The following is a 14,795-nucleotide window of genomic DNA, read 5'->3' as shown; positions in this document are numbered from 1 at the left end:
TATCACAGAATTCTTTCATTTTTCTTGATTCCTCATAGGCAAATTGCCGGACATAGAGAAGTAAAGTCCACCGACTCTGGCACTCGGCTGCTCTGTCCCGAACGGGTCGGTCAGCTTTGGGGTGGGTCCTGCATGAATCTACATTGCAGGCACGAAGACAGTGAGAGTAAGAGTACTCCGACACGCGTCACTCTTGACGGTGGTGGTGTGCTTGACAGGGCAATCTTCCTCTCCGCCATCACCACCACCCATCATTACATCACGATAGGGACGCACGCGTGTGCATGCGATGCATCCGTGAAAAAAAGTCGAGACCACCCCTCCTGATTGTCCACATTCGGCGAGGCGCGTGCGACGGAACAAATAAGAGTAAAGCGACGCTGAGGTGGAGGATCCAAGAAATAGAGGGCAAGTCCAGCGCTTGACCGAACGACCCGACGGCGCGATCTTCTTGGCTTTTTCCTTCTCTCTGTCCGTCGGCGCCTTGTCCAACGTGCACCACCTACAACCGAGCCCTCTGACCGACACCAAGAGTCATGAGCATGGCAGCAGTATAGCAAGCCAAGCGAGCGAGCAATCGACCGCACAAGCCAAGAGGAGCGGAGGAGGGGGGTGGCCGCAATGACCTCGTTGCTGTCGCCCTTTAACTTTGGGCAAAAGTACGCCTACTTCCATGCCAAGATCACGATCCACGAGCTGGCCAGCGTCCCCCTCGTCTCGGGCCGATTCCAGGCCAAATGGCGCATCAAGAACGTGTACGGCCTACAGAGCCTGCCCGTCGCCGCTCAGGCGCATCATTTGATGCACAGCGCCGCGCACAGCAATCATCACACAGGCGAGCAGGCGGGTAAGCCAGAGGATGGACCGAAGAGAAGACAGTCGCTGCGGAGGTCTCAGAACGGCAGTGTGAACAACCAGCCTGATGAAGATGGCGACAACGACGAGAACAGCAACGAGAATGACGGAACGGCAGATTTGCAGGCGGACGATGAGGGCAAGGGGAGTGTAAACGAGACAGCGCCCCTAAAAAAAAGTTTTCCGGTAAAGAGCTCAGGCGAGGCCGATGGCGAAGATGAAGGCGCTCGACAAGGAGCCAATGGCGAAGATCAAGAGCAAGTGGAAGGCACCAAGGGGACGCACCACCGTGGAGCACGTTTCTTCTCGGGAGTCAAGGGCGCATTTCGAAGCCGCAAAGCCAGCACGACGAGCAAAAGGAGCGAGGATTCGATACCCTCGCAACTTCGTAAGAGCACCGACACAAGGGCAGACGAGCAGTCTGACTCGCTGCAGACGCCCGACGACTCGTTTGGAAGGGCGAAAGCAAAGAGAATCAGAACGCCATCGACCAATGGTCATGCTCTTTCTCCCTCCTCCGCTGGCGCGACACTCGAGGATGAAGACGAACCGATATCGTCGACTACCGTGGCACGTGGGCCAAGCAGCGCCAAGGGAAAAGAGAAGGAGCCGACGTCCGAGGGCAGCACCGATCAAACAAGCTTGCACTTCCACGCTGAGCCGAAGGGCAGCACGACGAGCGAGAGGGTCAAAGAGCACGTCGTGCACTGGGAACGCGAGCTCGAAGTCGGTCTTCGGATCGCAGTCGATAAGCCCAGAGGTGCAGGAAGCAGTGGCACAGGTGCTTCGATGTCCGCTGCTGCTCCTTCCAGCAACACCAATGCCTCTTCCTCGGCCAGCGTCTACTCTGCCTCTTCTTCGGGTGAGGGCGCACGGCATCAAACCAGCAACCGTGACCTTCGCGAAAGGCATGATGCTGATCGGGAGAAGGAACAGCAGCTGGCCGATGCATGGGGCGTCCTGGCTCAGGCCGAGCTCAAGATCAACGTCAACAGCAACATTCACACCGACGCATCGGGACCCAACCACGAATCTCACTCGAGACTCGGTCAGGTGACTATCAATTTGGCAGAGTTTGCCCCTCACCCGCACAACCACCATCACCACCATCATCACCATCAACACCATCATCATCATCATCACCCTCACCATCAGCAAGGCAAGGGTAGCCAAATTCACAGCCACCCGCCTTCCAAGAGGAGCGAGACGAGACGCTACCTGCTCAACGACAGCAAGACGAATGCGACGCTTAAATTGACCATCGAAATGACGCATGTAGCCGGGGCAAGGGAGTACTTCGTGCCCTCGATCAGGCAAGGTCTTCTCGTTGGCAACATGGCCGCCCATGCGCTTGAAGCCGGACCGATGAACAATTCGTCGAGCAAGGGCAGCAGCAGCGCCAGCTCCGATAATGGTAGCACTGTCCACGACGACGGTGGTGATCGTCAATCAGTGGGCTCGAGGACAAGGAATAACGGGAGCGCCGCGTCCCTCGGCAACCCCATGGCCAATTGGCCCCCAGACAGTGTGGCACGGCACTCGAGAATCCCTGCTCAGAATCTCAAGACAGAGCTGTCTCACAAGGACGCCGCCCGAGCAGTGCAGGAGGGAGGAGGCGGTGGGAGGTTGGCCTTCTCCTTCTCCGGGGGAGCGCATCACGACCGAGCTCCAGAAGATGTCGTCGCTGGCATCTTTGATGGCTCCTCGTCATCTTGGGATACCAACGCCAGCCTCATGTTGACCCCGACAGTCAGCCGCGCGGAAAAGGTAAAGCACGGCGCGTCAGCCGGTCGCAAGCAAGCCGCGGGCGACAAGAAGTCCACAAGGCCAGGGATGTCCTCGAGGCCAAGCACGGCAACGAGCCTGCACAGCAACAGTAGCAACAGCAATAGCAACAGCACCAGCAACAAAAACAGCAGCAATCGTACCGCCGACAAAGCTGATATTCGCAGCCACGAAGCCCTCGGTGGGGAGAAGCCAGAGCACTACGACTCCGTTCGCCCCGCCCTGTCCGCAGAACACGGCTCTCAGGCAGCTGGGCAGATCCCCACGAGATTCTCGGCCAAAGTGACTTCTCCCTCTGCCGGTCCCGGTGTCGACATTGACAGCGCGTGGCGACCTACGGAGGCTTCGAAGTCCGAAACCTCTAGCATGATGCGCGGTGATTCAGCGTCTTCGTCCAAGAAGCAGAGCTCCCCATCGCCCAGCCAGGCTCAGCCGCCGAGGAATCACAGCAGGAGCTCTTCGGCCTCGACAATGAAGAGTATTCTGCGATCTGGCATCACGCCGGCGCAGTCGAGCGAATCGTCGCCCGTGTCAAGGGGCAATCTCCAAGAGCCTGCCGGCGCTACCTCGGGCGGAGCGGGGTCCGGCAGCGCCAAGAGCAGCACTGGCAGCAGCAGCGGGGATCGCCCCGGCATTCACCGGCGCACGTCTTTGCACTCTCGACCAACCTCGGTCCACTGGGACCCGAGCATTCAGCACCCTAGCGCCGTCTCAACGGCATCAGATCCTGCAAGTGGTCAGCCCCCGTCGCCGGCATCGCAACAGCAGCCAGCACCGGCATGGCTGCAGGCCAACACGAGCAGAGAGCCCCTTGTAGTCCCGCCCGTTCCCCGAATGATCACCGCTTCCCCTTCGTCGCTAGGCGGTACTTCCTCTTCGAGATCTCCCTCTGCAAAGGCATCGAGCAGTAACGTCCAGTCATCGCTGTCGACGTCTTCGACTCTCCCTTCTGTTCCCTCTGACTCCGAGCTCAGCCTGCCTGCTCTAGTCGACGACAACGAGTCGGAGGGCAAGAGAAGAGACAGCAGCTACGACGAGGTCGGATTGGGATTATCTGAGGCGATGCCTCCAAAGACACCTCCCGACGTTGCTCGCAAGCTTGCCCTGCTGATGCCCAGGGCTTCAGCCCTTTCAAACCAGGATCAGCACGCCTGTGTGACCGCGACGGGAGAGAAAGTGACCGAAGCGAGCAGCCACAGCAGCGGCAGACCAGACGAAGGTGGCCGCCACCGCGTCATTAAAGGCACTGTGGGTTTGTCAAAGGACGAGGCCAAGCGTGAAGGATACCGGGGCGTCGGATGGGGGACACACTCGGCCCTCGGCATCGATGCAAGCTTCTGGAATGCGTCCGGCTTCGCATACACACCTGCTGGTGACGATGCTGCTCTCACCGGCGCCACGACGGCCCCAGCTACTGCTGCGAGCGACTGAAGGTGCATTCCAGCTGGCAAGAAGGCTCACCTTCCTCCTATCTTTTCTCTTCTTTTCTTCTTTGCAATTGCTACTCAACCTAGACTTCCTTCGTACTAAGCTATGGAACTGCTCTGTATCTCTCAAGGCTCCTTTACGTACAGTACCGTGATATCTCTCCCTTCACTTAGACCTACCCCTCTCTCTTTTCGCTTTACTATTCTACATCACTTGCACTGCGCCGTCCCATGCCCTTCCGCCATGTGTTGTCACATAGTAGCAAATAGCATCTCAAGCATCCGTTTCGCTCCTCTTTCTTGTCGCTATATTCCCTAATACATTTCGGTCACCAACGTGCGTCTCTCTTTGGCTTGGCTTTATTTTGTGAGTGGCTGTTGAAATATACAGTTACGGTACGTGGAATGAGACTTTCGCCACAACGTCATGACGTCGCCTTAATCGCTAGAGGTGACAATAGGTCCGATGATGATTTTCTCCCGCCCCCCATCACTGCCTCCTTCTGGACACGCATAGGTTCCTGACCTGACCCGTGAGCTAGCGCTCCCTACTTACGCAATCTTGGGCGCCAGGCAGCTACTGGCTTTCTTGAACCTTCTACTCTGCCTCGCCGTCTTCTTAAGCAGCTTCACGGCTCCCATGCAGACGGTGCCGTTTTCGCTTGCAGGTCCTTCTCCAAAGCCGAACGACATGACAACGTATTCTTCTTCACCGGCCCCGACTGATGCACCTCGGTCATTGCTGTTGCGGCAGGTTGAATGACCGCCTATTGTCTTGCGGGCCTCGATGACGCGCTTGGCAAAGTCGAATCGTGTCTGCATCATTGATGCTGGGGTTCAGCGAGGAGAAGGCATGTCAATTGGAGAGAGACATGCAACAAGTCTCACCTTGACGTTCTCGGGTCTGATAGGAAGATCGGGCGACTCGACGCAGTGTTGCAATATATCAAAGTCCAGGCCGCTGTAGATATCTTGGAGAGCTTTCTCTCCTCTTTTGGTATTCCCGGGGCTCTCAGGGCTCTCGAGGTTCTCGGGGTTCTCGGATCCTTGCTCCGAGGCCTGGCTGTCCTCGACGGTTGCAAAGGCTTGTAATTGTGTGGGAAGATCCTTGACGAGGTAGCGAAGCACAATTTGCTTGAGTGATTTGGCCAGCTCGCTGTACTTTGTGTCTTGCATCGACTTCAAAACACCCAAAAAACGGGGGACATGTTCCGGTTCCAGATGGGAGCTGGCATGGCCGGCTGACCAGGTGCAGATGTCTTCGATGTCGAGGAGACAAGCAGCAGCGAGAAGTGACAGTGCGTTCTTGCTGGTGAGCAATGTCTGAGTTGGGCCGCCGTAGAGATGCCCAAGGACCTGATTTAAAGGTAAGACTTTCCGCACATGGGCTGGCATAGGTGAATACTGACAATACGAAGTGCCTGCAGTGAAAAATGCCAGAAATCGGGATGAGTTGATGTCATGTCGTGTCTTCAAACCGCTCTCAACGTACCTCCCGAGTCACGTATCTGCTTTCGACCTTGACCATGACACTGCAACCCTTCTTTGTGTTTCGAAAGAGGGCATCCAACATGGGGGACCGGGTGATGATGAGGGCATGCAGTAAAAAGGTACAGCGATCGCCATCCTCCAGATCAAAAAGAACATTCACGTCACTGTACGAACACAAAGGCATTCAGCTGGGCGAGATTTGCAACTCGCATCGCCTGCATGGCTGCTCACCTGAGGTAGCCTCTGTGTGCACATCTCGCAGAAGTCAGTGACAACATTCGGAAAGCAGTTCGAAGGACGACGCACTGAAGAAAACAAGTCTGAAAAATAGTGTCATACCTGATCAGTTCCCAACTTCACTCAGAAGTTGAGAGCGGTGCTCACTTTGTAGAGGTAATCTGTGATCGACTCGGAGCTATTGTGCGCAAATCCCTTGTCTGCCGTAGGTGGGCCAAAGAGCGAAGCCGATGAGGCGACCGTCGAAACGCCGTCGCTCGGTGTTTCACCGGACGCTATTGTGCCTTCAGATGAAGCCCTCTTCATGTGGCCGTTCGTTAGCTATTGGGGAAACTGAGTTGAGCTTGGTGGTCCCGAATCGCTGCGATAGACTATGTGCACCTTGCTGCTGGCAGAACTCATCTTACAAGTAGCAGGATTTTTTTTTTGGATGATAGCTGTCGTGACAAAGTAAGAGCAAGTGGCGGTTGGGGACTCGAGAGCCGCACGCAGGTTAAGTGCAACCAGTCGTTGAACGGTCTCAATGAAGCAGAAATGTACGCCGCTTCTTCGCTTGCCGTCATCCAGCGCCGTCATCCAGCGCCGCTCGGCTTTCGAGGACAGGGCCTTCGACGGTTTAGAGCTCACTGCTTAGTCATCAAAGTCATTCGCGTCCTTCCTTTTTTTTTCCTCCTTGGTGACGGCAACATCGGTCTTCGACTTTATCATCTCACCTGCTCCCTTGCTTACCTCTCACGCAAACGCATAGATACACATTACATAATGAGCGATTGGGGTGAGTCTTGCTTCCCTTGAGAGTAAAAGGGCGTCCAAAAGTGGTTCTGAGACGTGCAACAGACGCAGACTCGGACGAAGGCGCTCCTTCGGCGCCTGCGCCCAAGGTTGCTCCTCCCAAACCCGCATTTGGACGACGAAAGTTCGAAGATGAAGATGTCGAGGAGGAGATTCAGGTATGTGTGCTCCGTACATCTCAAGCAGCGATGCACGAGAGAGCCTCACACCCTCTTCGTGCAACAGGACGACTGGGAGGAGGAAGAAGTGGCGCCGGCGAAGCCCGACGTGTCGCACCTGAACCCAATCAAGAAGAAGACGTCGGTCAAGCAAAAGATCAAGGAAAAGGAGGAGGAGGAGCGTCGACGCGCTGAGCTCGGTCTCGATGTAAGTTTGCCCGACCTGCGCACCCCTGAAGAGGCTCTTGTCATTGACTCTTGTACTTACAGTCTGAAGAGGACGAGGACGAAGACGAAGACCCACTCGAGCGGAAAAGAAGGGAGAAGGAGGCGCAGATCAAGGCTGACGTTGAGAATGCTGCAAACCTCCTGGGAACGAGCAAGATTTCTAATGGTGAGGCTCATATTAAGCATCTTACCATGAGATCAAATCAAGATCGCTGAGCGTAGAATCCTGCAGATGAGAGCGTTGCCTCGCTCAGATCAATGAAACCAAGCAGCAAGGAGGACTGGGAGTCATACGCCCAACAGCTTTGGAACCAGCTGCTGAAATCTCAGAGCTCCCGGCCTGGATTTGACAAGCACTTTGTCCCGGCGCTGTGCAACGTCGTCTCGGAGCCTTTGCGCGACGTCGACTGTAGGCTCATGAGTTCGCGCTGGAGAGAGCTAGGCGAGAAGAAGGGAAAGGTCGAGAAGGAAAAGAAGGCGAGCGGGGGAAAGAAGAAGGCAGAAAAGCCAAAGCAAGTCGGAACGGCCAGTGCAAAGAACAAGTGAGTCGCCTTGCCAGGAGCCTGCATTCACAGACTCATCCCTGACGAAAAAATCGCCTTGCTTTGCGATCACTACCAACTTTGCAGCATCGACACCAGGGCGTGTGAGTGCAAACTGTTCGTTCTTCTGCCTCGATAGTCGCTGATGTACTTCCTCTTCATAGACGGCGACGAAGCCCTCGACGATGGCGACGATCTCGATTTTATGTAGAATTTGTCCCCCCTCCCCCTTCTCTCCTTCGCTGTTCAGCGCCCTCACTTAGAGTCAGTCCCTCGGGAATAATGCAACGAGCAGCAAAGTCACCTTCAATGTGCGCCTCTCTTTTCTTCATGAGAAAGTGAGAGCTTCTCACAGTTACGTTACTTTCAAGTGACCGAGAGATCTCAGGCTAGAATGGCTCCTTCCTTCACAACAAAATAATTGCTTGTCCTCTCGTGGTACCTAGCTGTAACATCACCAACAGTGGAAGGGACAGGAAATTGATGGAAAGGGGACAAAGGAATTCAAAGGGCGAGGGTTATAAATAAGTTAATGAGGCTACGGTGCTTATCCTAAGACTGAGACTGGCTACCGAGGTCGAGAAGCATCTCTGCCGCCAGTCGATCTCGATCCGAGGAATGATGAGCGGCCTTGGAAGGCGATGACTTTGCAGAGTTGGTCCTCGAAGTAGCCGATCCAAGCGCTTTCCTGTCACTGCTGTTTTTCGCGTTCTTTCTCTTCTTACCGGGCGAAGAAGTGGCAAAGAGGGGTGGGGAAGACGTCGACGAAGGGGAAGATAGTCTCTTCTTGCTGTTGAATGAGCGGCGCAGACTTCCCTCTTCCTCCTCATCTGAACCAAAGAAGCCCGAGTCATCGTGCTTGCCTGGGCTATGTCCGGCTACAGCGAGCTGACCAGCACCAAGGCTCGTACGTCCGGTCGTTAGCGAGGTCAATGGTGCAGCCTTATCGGGGCTGCGCTCGGCCGTCCACCGATCCGTCCAGTCATCACTTCCGTCAGACCTCTGCGACGAGTTCAGGCTCGGGATGTTCTCAGCATCCTCTACCTCGGCGTCGTCTGCTGCGAGACCGAAGCGAGGCTCTTGTGCGGTCGTGTGTGCGGGTAATGCTCCGAAGCGAGACGGTTGGCTGTTTGCGTAGGAATTTCTGAGCACGCCAAAGACCGAACTCTGAGACCTTGCAAAGCCAAGTGGCGCGGTTGCTGCGTTCGCATTGGCGTCACCCCGACTGTGGGAGTAGCGCATCGAAAGAGGTGGTGTGGAGTGGAAGATCTCGGAGCGGCCAGGGTATAAGAAGGAGGAAGGCCGGGGTGCTCCAAGGGCGCCAGGTCGTCTCTCCGACGAAGGTGCTTGCTGGGGTTGATACAGCGAGGCAGTGGAAGAGAGCGACCTTGTGTACGTACCCGTCAACCGTAAAGCCTGCTGTTCGTTCATCCGCGACAGCGACGTGGAGCGGGCCAGGCTGTTGCCCGAGAGGGCTCCCATCGCATGGCGCCGATCGTCCGGGATACCGTATAATCGAGCTTTTCCCGCATCCTTCTGCTGCTTCCCGTCGAGCCTTGCGTTCTGCAGAGCATGCTGCTGAGGTGAACTGGCGGCCCTGACATGCTGGTACCTGTTTGTTTTGCGATCCTGCGCCTTCGACGGAATCGCCTTGCGTTCGGTCAGACGACTCTCCACGACGCTGCCCCAGGATGGAGAGCGAGCAAGCGCCCTGTCGCGGTTGGCTGCCATGTCGAGGGTCGGCAAATGAGAAGACTGAATCAGAGAGTTGTCCATGCTCCTGTATCCGCGAGATTGCGAGGCGGACTTCCTGAAAGACGGCAACACCATCTTGCGCGAGCGTTGCTTCAAGACGTTGCGCTGATCTTGTCGACACGGCTTGGCCAAGCCCAAGGCCACGCGAGCATCGGTGATCCAACTCTCTTTATTGCCCTGGTGCTGCTCCATCTTGGCTTTGAGCTTTGCAGCTCGCCTGTTGGCAATGATGCGCAGCGTTGTCTCTTCATCCTCTTCGTCGACTCGAGGTGCACGGGCCTCCGTTTGTCCCAGGTTATCTTCCTCATTGTGGACACCATCGCTGCCCGACATGGCGCTGCTGCTGCTGCTCTCCATTCGCTGCCACATCGCCGCCTCTTTGCGTTTGGCTTGATCCTCATCTGCTTTGTCACCCAACGAGATGGAGGTGAGGCCATGTCGACGAAGGGCTTCCGCCAAAGATGAAGGCATGCGCAGTCTGGCAAGTCTCTTATCGACTGCTGATGTCGCACTAGCCAGCGTCGCTTCTTTGGCGTCAGTCATCGCAGGCTCCGCATCGATGAGAAGTGTGGCTTGGCCATCGGAGCCCGTCCGCAGGGCGACCTCGCTGTTGGTCCTCGGCCGGCCATTGACTCGACAGTTCCCCGAGCTATCCTCACAAGCTTCCATTAAAGATTGATTGGCGACAGGCCGCAGCACAGAGGCACTGGCACTGCGGTGTAGAGTAGGGCGATGGTGCATACCCATCGAACGCTGCAGTGATGCGCTGTTCCCGCTTCTCGGGCGACCAAGGATTAAGTCTCGCAGGTCCTTCCGTGGGGTGGACGTCACTGCTTCGGGGGATTGGCCAGGACCAGACGCGGCTCCGTCAGCACAGAAATGACTGCCAACGAGTTTGGCCATGGCAGGCATCGATGCAATGCGACTGAGCTTGTGACCTGTCCGGGCCTGAAAGGCGTCCAAGAGCGGTAGAGGCCGGCTCGGCGCCTCTCGCTGTGGCGAAGCACGAGGCGACTGAGATCCTTCACGATGACTATCGGCATCGGGGTTCGACTTGCCGGCAAAGTCGTCCAGACTGGGCCATCTTCTAAAGGAAGAAACTTCACGAAGTTCGGGCTCTTCGCTCTCATAGCGCTTGGCAACGACGGTGGCGCCTCTGATGCCCTCTACCCCGCCAAACCTTGACGCCCTCTTCTTGACTGCCTGGCGCTTATTTTGGAACCAGATAGAAACCGATCTGTGTTCGACGTCATATGAGTGAAAAGAATCTTTCTCCAGTCTCTGCCGAAACATTAGAGCTCACCTAACGCTCATATTCAGCTTCGCAGCTAATTGCTGTCGGGTGTCTGCGTCAGGAAACTGTGTCTGGGCAAAGACGGAAGCCAGCTGGCTCGTCTCTTGCTTGTTCATTCTTCTCCGTCGCTTCTTCCCGCCCGCGACAGAGTCATCGACATCGATGCTGCTCGTAGCGAAGCTCGTGCTCATGTCGCCTGCATGTTCCTGGCCTGCCTCCTGGCTCCGATCGTCGTCGTCATCGACCAGCTCGTCCTCGTCCTCCTTGACATCTTCCCAATTGTCACCATGCTCGCTCAGGATCGGTGGAGACGCGTGTCGAGGATCTAACTCGAGTGTCGCTGTCTTCTGGCTCGTTTTTCTTGAGGCCAGCACTGCACCCCAACCGTGGGGCGCGTCGTCGTCGTCATTTTCGTAGCTCACAAGCGGTCGCGACGCGTTGCTGACTTCTTGTTCGCGTCGCCATGGGTCTGCCATTGAGTGGGAGGGCGTATGGAGCTGATGCTGCCCCGGTCCATGCAGTGCTGGACGCGCGTGATCGCGCTCGACATGGCTGGCAACTGGCGTTTGCAGCACACTGGCGTCCCTAGGCGCCACAAGGGGAGATGAGAGCTCCCTGGAATTGGTACGTTGCTCCTTGTGCTGGCTGCTGGCTGGCGAGCTCGATTGGGGCTGATGCAGGTAGGCAGAAAAACTGTCATCGGAGCGTTGCGACTGCGTGCCTGCTCCGTCGGCCTGAGGAGGAGACCGATGGTGGTGACGAGGGAGTTGTTGAGGCGGCTGTGGCTGCTGCTGCTGCTGCTGCTGCTGGCGCTCACTGACAATCCGAGCCAGCCCGTCCTCCTGCCGATGTGTGTTGACTTCCGACACTGCAGCAGCTTCTACTCGAAAGGGAGAAGATCCGAACGCGTCAGAGCCAGACCTTACCGACGACACGTCTTGTTGTCCTCCGGGATGCATATCGGCGACGCGGCAAGTCGAGTCAAGGCTGCAGCCTTCTCTCAGCCAAGTCCAGGGAGTGTGTATAGCTGACGCCTGGGCTCGATCGCATAGACAGGCGCGTTTGCAGGCCCGGGGCGATGGCAAGGGCGATGAGGTCACCCAATGGCCACTATATGCCTGCGATGACCTTTAAGCGATCACTTGGTCACTTGGCGTTGGCGCTGCTTTGCTCCGTCCTAGTCAGTCTCTGAACAAGAAGCCCATTTGGAAAGGTAGACTGATCGCTCACCCTTTTGTCCAAATGTCTTTGCGCAGCGCAAGACAAGAAGAGGAAGATGGCGGAGCTTGTCAGAGGCGAGGATCCACGCTCGGCTCGACCCTTTTTGCTAGTGTTGCGAAGGGCGAACGAGCCTTGCCTAGTTTAGAGATTCTCGCGACGCGGCGTTTCTTCACGTGCGGCTGTCCCATTTAGATTTTGGGCCAGGTCGCTGGCTCAGGTTCACGCTTCCTTCCCACCCTACCCCCAGACGATGACACCGACCTTGCAATGACGATGCGCAAGTTGCTCAATGGTGTCAGCAAGTGCTCCTTGGCTCTCCTGCTGAGCTCTCTCGTCCTTGTTTTTGCGCTTCAACTCTCGGCAAGTACCTATGCCGTAGAGTCGCCGCAATGGATGCCGAGGAGCGAGGACAGTCTCCCTAGAATGCACGAGCGCGACTATGCTCACCTATCGGACCAGTCGCTTTCACTCATTCCTTCGCTTCTCGATCCTCGCCCCATCATCGACCATCGACAAAAGGGGTCGCTGCTCTCGGACATTCTCATCCCCCGCATCCCGGGCAGCAGCAACAATGCAAAGGTACGAGATCGCATCGTACAGCCATTCAAGAAGAACACGAAGTGGACCATCGAGGAGCACAAATTCACGGCAAAGACGCCCGATGGCGATCAAGAGATGACCAACATCATCATTACGCACAACCCTGGTGCACCCAGAAAGTTGATGCTTGCATGCCATCATGACTCCAAAATCACACCCACAGGTTTCATCGGAGCGACTGACAGCGCCGCACCGTGCGCTATCATGATCGACACGGCCCTTTCCTTGACCGAGGCGCTGGAAAGACGGCACGAGAGCTTGAAAAATGGACAGGAATCTGGGGCCAAACGAAGTGAGGAAGCGACGCTGCAGCTCATCTTCTTCGATGGTGAGGAGGCGTACCGCACCTGGACGCACACTGATAGCATTTACGGTAGCAAGTGAGTGGTCGAAACGACTTGAGCGAAGATATTGCCAGCTAATGAATAATGTCTTCCAGAGCACTGGCAGCATCGTGGGCAAAAAGCTTCTTCACACCTGTGATGCCACAAAAGCTCCTGGCCAAGCGACGATATGCCTCTAGCTACCACGTCATTCGAAACATCGACTCGATTGACCACATGGTCCTGCTCGACCTGCTCGGTGCCCCCAACCCCCGTGTACCAAACTACTTTGGAAGCACGACTTGGATGCACGACGAGCTGCGACATATTGAGTCACGCCTGGCTGCCTCCAAAGCCCTCTTTCCAAGGTCGATGGAGCAGCAGCTCGATCTGCCGCCTTTCCATCCCGACTACGCGCGCGCCGATCACAGCGAGAAGTTGCAGGGAGCCGGCGTCGAGCGGCAGCTCTCATTTTTTCCATCGCAAGATCAGACATGGGGAGGCATAGAAGACGACCATTTGCCGTTTCTCGCCAATGGCGTGCCGATCCTTCACCTCATACCCACCCCTTTCCCTGCGGTGTGGCACAAGATGAGCGACGACGCTTCTGCACTCGACTACCCCACGATGCACGCCTGGGCCATGATCATGCGAGCGTTTGTTGCAGAATACCTCGAGCTGGACCTCGCTGGGCCGGCAAAGGTGAGGAGGGAGGTGGAGCCTTTGCAGAAGCGCCTGGCGGGAGCGGCATTTAGGGCAGTGTGCTCGATCCGCCGTCGAGAGGAACTGGTGAGCGTGTAAACCACGATCCTCTTGCCCAGAGCCAACATGCTAATGACCTGGCATGAAATAACAACCAGAAGTGAAGAACAATTTGTACATTAGCATACATTTAGAACGCCGGGGTCTGGTAAGCTCAAAGGAGAAGGTCGGGTGAAGTCTGTGCCTGAGTGACGGTGACGTGTGATGGAAGACCAAAAAAAAAAAAAAAAGATATGGCCCATTGGAAACGCGCACCAGTCAACATCTATACCCTCCATGCTGTCCTTGGCGTTTCAGATACGACTGCGTGTCCCTGTTAATGATTGAAAAGATGATTCGGTTTCCTGACTCCTGGCACCATCTCGAGCACCTCTTCTTCTTTCGTGGCGACTACTGGACAGGTATCCAGCAGCGCGGCTTCATCTTCTTCTCACACCTTTAGCGGATCAGCGGGACTGATCCTTTTACGTACGATCAAACGAGAAATTGGCGCTCTCACGACCCATTAACGCCAAAGTAAAAGGCGATTTAAGCTACGGTGAGTACAATCCTCCTCGTTTACACAGGCGGTAACGCGGGTGGAAGTAGTCTTCGGCAAACATACCCTTAGCTTCTCGGCGCCGAGGAGGACGGAACAACACACATCGTTCGCTCGGGTCCCTTGTTGAACTGCACTGGCTTTCTCATGTGAGTAGCGCATCTTCGACCCGCTTCCTTTGGTGGTCCGACGAGGTCTCGCTCTGGGCTTGATTCTTCGGCGTCGGGCCAGTCACAGCAGCAGCAACGATAACGAGAAAGATCCGTATGCAAGGGAGCGATGCGGAGTTGTGCGTGATAGAGAAGGCCGCGACAAGAGGAGAGATGCGGGGTGCGGGTGAAATGGCATGGACTCGAGGAGGCTCCCGCGCAACATGCAGAGTCGGATCTCATTTGAGCCGCTGGGTTGTGAGCGGGGTAGATGCCAACTCTTGGCTTTCTAGCACTCCACATCCGAGATGAGCGCGGGAGCTGCACCTCCTACTTTCATTGCGGACAGGAGCCCCATCACGCTGGTCAATCTCCTCGTAATGGGGTAATGGGCTAAAGGGGCAGCACAACTCAAGGCAGAGAGAAGTGGGGAGGCCAAGGCTTTATTTCTTGTTTTCCATGGGCCTTCTGCGCACAGGATGCATGCATGTGGGACTGCCCACCTCGTGGCCTCTGCTGCCAGTAGGAGAATGCCCGTCGACGAGTCGGCGCTTTTTATTTTTGGTTTTCTCTCCCCGCCGAGCCTAGCGTCTAGCATTCTGCTTAGGCTCGGCCAGGACTCTTCGAACGCAGCACCG

The 14,795-nt window shown here is 56.2% G+C and overlaps 5 protein-coding genes across 5 annotated transcripts; 3 read left to right on the top strand and 2 right to left on the bottom strand.

The window, feature by feature from the left end:
• Positions 1-194: 194 nt before the first annotated feature.
• FA10DRAFT_265479 (hypothetical protein) lies at positions 195-4,404 on the top strand. Its single transcript, XM_025521080.1, has one exon. It carries the CDS (start codon positions 622-624, stop codon positions 4,069-4,071), a length of 3,450 nt encoding a protein of 1,149 aa, XP_025378830.1. The 5' UTR covers positions 195-621; the 3' UTR covers positions 4,072-4,404.
• Positions 4,405-4,619: 215 nt separating this feature from the next.
• On the bottom strand, positions 4,620-6,112 carry FA10DRAFT_300225 (hypothetical protein; the record flags this gene model as incomplete). Its single annotated transcript, XM_025524811.1, has 7 exons — positions 5,943-6,112; positions 5,865-5,878; positions 5,790-5,801; positions 5,560-5,722; positions 5,477-5,488; positions 4,956-5,423; positions 4,620-4,883 (listed from the first exon to the last, which is right to left on the bottom strand). Exons 1-7 carry the CDS (start codon positions 6,099-6,101, stop codon positions 4,620-4,622), a joined length of 1,092 nt encoding a protein of 363 aa, XP_025378829.1. The 5' UTR covers positions 6,102-6,112.
• A 354-nt stretch (positions 6,113-6,466) lies between these two features.
• On the top strand, positions 6,467-7,897 carry FA10DRAFT_71902 (translation initiation factor eIF3 subunit). The gene is made up of 6 exons (XM_025525658.1): positions 6,467-6,570; positions 6,633-6,953; positions 7,016-7,139; positions 7,206-7,515; positions 7,603-7,619; positions 7,680-7,897. Exons 2-6 carry the CDS (start codon positions 6,720-6,722, stop codon positions 7,724-7,726), a joined length of 732 nt encoding a protein of 243 aa, XP_025378828.1. The 5' UTR covers positions 6,467-6,570; positions 6,633-6,719; the 3' UTR covers positions 7,727-7,897.
• A 20-nt stretch (positions 7,898-7,917) lies between these two features.
• On the bottom strand, positions 7,918-11,891 carry FA10DRAFT_265477 (hypothetical protein). The gene is made up of 3 exons (XM_025521079.1): positions 11,795-11,891; positions 10,574-11,726; positions 7,918-10,507 (listed from the first exon to the last, which is right to left on the bottom strand). Exons 2-3 carry the CDS (start codon positions 11,521-11,523, stop codon positions 8,068-8,070), a joined length of 3,390 nt encoding a protein of 1,129 aa, XP_025378827.1. The 5' UTR covers positions 11,524-11,726; positions 11,795-11,891; the 3' UTR covers positions 7,918-8,067.
• Positions 11,892-12,018: 127 nt separating this feature from the next.
• Positions 12,019-13,623, top strand: FA10DRAFT_278398 (hypothetical protein). Its single transcript, XM_025523454.1, has 2 exons — positions 12,019-12,765; positions 12,825-13,623. Exons 1-2 carry the CDS (start codon positions 12,053-12,055, stop codon positions 13,507-13,509), a joined length of 1,398 nt encoding a protein of 465 aa, XP_025378826.1. The 5' UTR covers positions 12,019-12,052; the 3' UTR covers positions 13,510-13,623.
• Positions 13,624-14,795: the final 1,172 nt, after the last annotated feature.

Source organism: Acaromyces ingoldii (genome assembly GCF_003144295.1).
Source record: "Acaromyces ingoldii strain MCA 4198 unplaced genomic scaffold FA10scaffold_2, whole genome shotgun sequence".
In the NCBI taxonomy this organism is placed as follows: domain Eukaryota; kingdom Fungi; phylum Basidiomycota; class Exobasidiomycetes; order Exobasidiales; family Cryptobasidiaceae; genus Acaromyces; species Acaromyces ingoldii.
Note: the sequence above shows the minus strand (reverse complement) of the source record. Positions and strands in the feature narration are given on the sequence as shown.

Excerpts from the sequence above, each read along its gene's own strand:
- FA10DRAFT_265479 (XM_025521080.1), top strand. The coding sequence starts at position 622 with ATGACCTCGTTGCTGTCGCCCTTTAACTTTGGGCAAAAGTACGCCTAC.
- FA10DRAFT_71902 (XM_025525658.1), top strand. The coding sequence starts at position 6,720 with ATGAAGATGTCGAGGAGGAGATTCAGGTATGTGTGCTCCGTACATCTC. Across the intron at positions 6,954-7,015 it reads GCGCTGAGCTCGGTCTCGAT|TCTGAAGAGGACGAGGACGA; the intron begins GTAAGTTTGCCC and ends TTGTACTTACAG. Across the intron at positions 7,140-7,205 it reads AACGAGCAAGATTTCTAATG|ATGAGAGCGTTGCCTCGCTC; the intron begins GTGAGGCTCATA and ends AGAATCCTGCAG.
- FA10DRAFT_265477 (XM_025521079.1), bottom strand. The coding sequence starts at position 11,523 with ATGCATCCCGGAGGACAACAAGACGTGTCGTCGGTAAGGTCTGGCTCT. Across the intron at positions 10,508-10,573 it reads AAGCTGAATATGAGCGTTAG|ATCGGTTTCTATCTGGTTCC; the intron begins GTGAGCTCTAAT and ends CGTCGAACACAG.
- FA10DRAFT_278398 (XM_025523454.1), top strand. The coding sequence starts at position 12,053 with ATGACGATGCGCAAGTTGCTCAATGGTGTCAGCAAGTGCTCCTTGGCT. Across the intron at positions 12,766-12,824 it reads GATAGCATTTACGGTAGCAA|AGCACTGGCAGCATCGTGGG; the intron begins GTGAGTGGTCGA and ends AATGTCTTCCAG.